This window comes from Phaethon lepturus, unplaced genomic scaffold (assembly GCF_000687285.1).
Source record: "Phaethon lepturus isolate BGI_N335 unplaced genomic scaffold, ASM68728v1 scaffold49426, whole genome shotgun sequence".
NCBI classification, from domain to species: domain Eukaryota; kingdom Metazoa; phylum Chordata; class Aves; order Phaethontiformes; family Phaethontidae; genus Phaethon; species Phaethon lepturus.
This window is the reverse complement of record NW_010549343.1, coordinates 9244-13818: the sequence shown is the minus strand read 5'-3', so window position 1 is coordinate 13818 and position 4575 is coordinate 9244. Positions and strand designations below refer to the sequence as shown.

General features: G+C 40.9%; 1 protein-coding gene across 1 annotated transcript in view; it reads right to left on the bottom strand.

Annotated features, from left to right (window-relative positions):
- The window catches only part of TMEM2 (transmembrane protein 2), a gene marked incomplete at its 3' end in the record, with an annotated part of 20335 nt that extends 15972 nt beyond the window's left edge, over nucleotides 1–4363 (bottom strand). The window contains exon 1 of the mRNA XM_010290228.1: nucleotides 4039–4363. Within this exon, the coding sequence (XP_010288530.1) occupies nucleotides 4039–4363 (325 nt within the window). The remainder of the gene's footprint in view (nucleotides 1–4038) is intronic.
- Nucleotides 4364–4575: the final 212 nt, after the last annotated feature.

The following is a 4575-nucleotide window of genomic DNA, read 5'->3' as shown; positions in this document are numbered from 1 at the left end:
CTGCTGAAGGTCTGGTGTTACACAGGCAGCAACACCACACAACAAGGCCAGAAAAGGAGAAACAGCAGCAAGAAGCAGCAGGGTTGTGCGATTTCAGATGAAGTTACAGCAATGTTGTATTTACAACACGCACATCTTTAGTGTGTTAAGCAGCTGAGTAACGCAACAGCATAGATGTACTACAAAAACAGAAATGGGAAGTAAATTCCTCGGATTTTCTTACCAAAAGAGAAGTCAGACTGAAAATATTTTTCTTAAGCAAAGGGCAACCAAAAAGGTGCCAAAATAAACAGGTTAGCAGCCCAACTGAGAGTTAACATTCAAAATAGCCTTTTTACATCTTATCTTTTGGAGAAAAACACCCACACATCTGCAATGCAACTTTTGGGATGAAAAGCTATTAGCAACAGCCCATTCTTGCAAAATCTAAAGAAAGTGAAACCTATCCACAAGTTTAACACAGGCCAGCCTTAGCTTTGCTGACAGAAATGTTTTTCCTTTGGTATTACTCTCCACATTTCAAATCCTTTCCAACTCAGGAAACCCACATAAACCAAGATTTGACTACCAGTGGGAAAAAATTAGCAGAACTGCATAAAGGCAAAAGGCATCCAAGTAGTAATATAAAAATAAAAAACAAAGGAAAGTCTTTTGGTGGGATCCTAAGATGACAGGATTTAGAAAATTAAATTCAGCACATCAGGGAAAGCCAAAAATCAAGAAGCACTGCAATCGGCAAGACTGCCGAGCACCCACTGGATAAACGCAAGTCTATTGCCCGACTCATGCAAAGTCACTAAAACCCCTTCCCCCAGACACCACACACACAAGCACTGTGAAGAAACACATACTTCCTGGCTGGTAGCAAAGGGCAATGTGAGGAAACCATGAGTCAGCAACCTGATGATTTCTGCATGATTCACAGATGAGAAGATCTAGTAACTAAATTTTTCTGTTGAGTCAGAAAGAAGAGGTATAGCACAATAACTAAAAATTTTAATTTAAATCTATTGTACATTACAATCCAGCAAGCACACCATCAGCATCAGAAATAGCCACTCCTTTAATGCACGCATGCTTCTGAAGCACATTATTGAAGTTGACCCGCGTCAACTTTTTGGCAAGCAGATCAGATGTGCTCAGCAAAAGTATTTAGTACTCTACCATATGCTTCCTCCAAAATTACTGATTAGATTTTACAGACCACAGTCACTGCCTCTACATTTAAGGTTAAATGAAAACAGAAGCATAGACCAGAAGACATTAGGTAGTTATGGCCTTGCCAAATTGAACCAATCATGTTGAAAATTTTTCAAGTCAAGCTTCTTCAAGCTTCAGAGCATTTTTGTAAGATTGGGTCAGCTCTCCTTAAGGTTTAGCAGATTTGGGAGGGGAGAAAGTGATATTTTTGCAAATGATGGAGGGCAAAAAAACCCTGAAACAAACAAACAAAAAGAAAACCACAAAAAACCACCCTGCCAAAAAAAAAAAAAATCTAGAACCTTCCATGTGCTGGAGCAAGGTTATGAATTCTGGCAGGAGAAAAGGCAGGAAGCAGTTCTCAAGATGTAGTTAAATAGTTGCTTTCTACCTGCTTAGCCACCAAGTCTGGAGTTTTTAAGGCCTCTGGGAAAAAGTTATCAGTGTTACATTATGCTCAGAAGTTTATCACAGTTTGGCAGCTAAATTTTCTGAGGATCCTGTTATCCTGTTTACCCTGGGCAAGCTCCAGCCAAGAGCTGCAAAGGCCAAGCAGAACTTTTCCCTGAAAACCTTCCCAGCTTGTCATCCTGACCCTGCAGCACAAACTCCTGGAAATGGGGAAGGAAATTGCATTTACAGTGCTCTCCCTGATCTCCAGTGTTCAGGACTTCTTAGGAAAAAAAAAAAAAAAAAAGGATGATGACAGGAAGATAAAAGTAAGAAGGAAAAAAGAAACCAGCTGACAAGCAGGAACAGAAATGCAGACAAGTATCATTTTCCCTTTGGGGAAGGTATGCCGGAGGTTTAGGATTTACACGCAATTACTACTAAGTCTCACATTCCCTTCACTGCCTTTTAAACAGCCGTTAAAAGTACTGACAATATGGATTTCCAATTATGGATTTCCACCACACCTAGCTAGGACTGGTGTCCGTGGCTGCAGTACCACATGTGCTAGGTTGGAACTGAGCGTATTAACATTTCAACCTGTTGGGAAACTTTTGGGGAGTTACTGCAACAACAATACTGCAAGATTAAAATTTCAGCCAGACTTTCCTTGCTGCCTGTAGGAGTTTCTCTTGTGTCAGGGTTTTCAAACTATTCTGCCGGTGCATGCTGTTTTTTTTTTAAAGGCTAATGCAGGGAAACTTCAGAAAGACACAATGCAACAATTAATGTTGAATACTGGCCTGGAATTCCATCAAGAAGCAGTGGGACATTGAAGGAAAGCAGTCACAACCTAGGGTTACTCCTTAGCCCTTACATAAGTCATTACTGGAGACAAAAAAAAGCCCATCTACTAAATGACAGCAACTCTTCCTGCAACATCCTCAGTATCCCCAGTGAGCCATCAACCATGTACTGACCACGCAACTCAGTGCCTCTGGAATGAGCTACTGCAGATTAAGCAAGACCATTCCAAAATCACTTACATTTTTAAAATCCCCTTCACATTATCAGCTTTTAAAGCATAAAGGGACTATTATTTTACGTATCCCACAGCACACAGTATACACACCTGACTTCTACTAAAACCATCGTCAGAATCTACAGCTTCTACTTAATTAAAAGCTGAAGCCTTGGTATCAAAGCAGAAATGTTTTCTGCCCCCCACAAAGTACTTCTCGGAGTCAACTAAGTCACCCTTCAGCCTTCTCTTGAACTTGGCAACAACTGAAGCACTTACTGCCGCTATGTACCCCTGTCACCAGTGATCTGGATCACAACATAGCAGTAACTTTCCCTTCACTGCTCCCTCAGGGTTGGTGGTTTTTTTTTTGTTTTCCTTCATAACTATTAGGAAAACTCAGTAACTTCACCCAAGAAGAGGCCTCAGCAAGCCACCACCAAAAGTCCTCTGGTTAGAGGCGGGTATTCATTTTGTACGGTCATCTGAAATCTTCAACTGATTATCTAATTTGTTCAGCCTGTGTTGCACTGACTTTGGAAACAGAATCTTTTGAGTTACCATGCCAAAAGTCACTGAGGAGTTTAAGTCTGTTGTCTTAGAACAGACTTAAACAGTTCCAACAGCCAACAGTTCCAACTCAAAACCCTGTTTAGCTTTTAGAAACCTGCCTTACAAAAAAAGCAAAAAACAAAACCAACCAAACAACATAACAACCCATGCTCCTAATCATACTACCAACCTTTAGCAACTGTACCTCATAGTAACTCCTAGCTGTATTTGACCAGAAGGATGTACACTTAGTGATCAGCAGTTAATCACATCACCTGTTCATGCTTTACAACCACTGACACATTTGGGAGGTTTTCCAAATTCCATGAACGTTGCCCAGTTTTCTAAGATGAGCTGAAAAAAAATCGGGGCTAACAGATCAAAAAGGTCCCTGCACAATTTGATTTTAAACAACGCAAACACATACTGTTGGTGTAAATTCTTGCAGATTTTTAAATGTTTTTTCTTGAACACTCTTCTACTACCTTCCTTAGTTACTGCTTAAACAGACAGGATTTCATTTTGTCTGCAGTTTGTAAACGTATCAGACAGCTGCTTCTGCAGACAAAAATAATTACATTTATACAACATTCATCCTTCTTTTCCCCTCACCAGTAGTCTTTATTTTCTGCTATGCCTTTTTGCTTTATGTAAGTAAATGAAGTAATTCACAGTAAAAACCTATAAAAATGACACTGGTAACAGAAAAAGGAGCTGATCTTACCCACCAAACACTGCCTCCCTCCATGTGAAAATTGCAGTAGGCGTTCTATTTTTGCACTTAACTTTTAACGCTAATCCTGATGCCGAATTACTGAATTATGTTCCCAGGGACCGTAACTACTAGGATGATTTTTGTTTGCAAAAGAACTTACCATCTGGAGCATATTTTGAAGCTATTCCCAAAAAAATCCCCAGTGCAACAAAAAGTGAAAGGCTAGAAACGGCAAAGCAAATGAGAGTATTTTTATGCCTGCTGGCTTCTGCCTGGCGGCGGTGCTGATCCACTGGTAAGGACGGGAGTCTTGTCCGGGCTTCTTGTCTCGCAGAGGTAAATTCGGCTGCAGCGTGGCTCTGCGAAGGCGGAGGGGGACGGAGAGGGGCAATTCTCCCCGGGACATACCCCGAAGACTTGTGACTGCTCCCGTTCTGAGGCCGGAGGAAAGCAGGGGAACTCCCCCTGGCATCAGTGTCTTGCATGTTATAAAGTCACTGGAGAACACACAGGGAAAAAAAAAAACAAACACAACAGACAAGACTTTCAGAATACAATACTTAAAAAAAAAAGAAACAAACAAAACCCACCAAATTTGAAGACACATGCCTTCTTAAGAAGAAAAGCCACTGACACTGTGGCTATTTGCAAAGTATCAGTCACTCAGTTGCTACTGGCCATTTGCCATGGTATAACA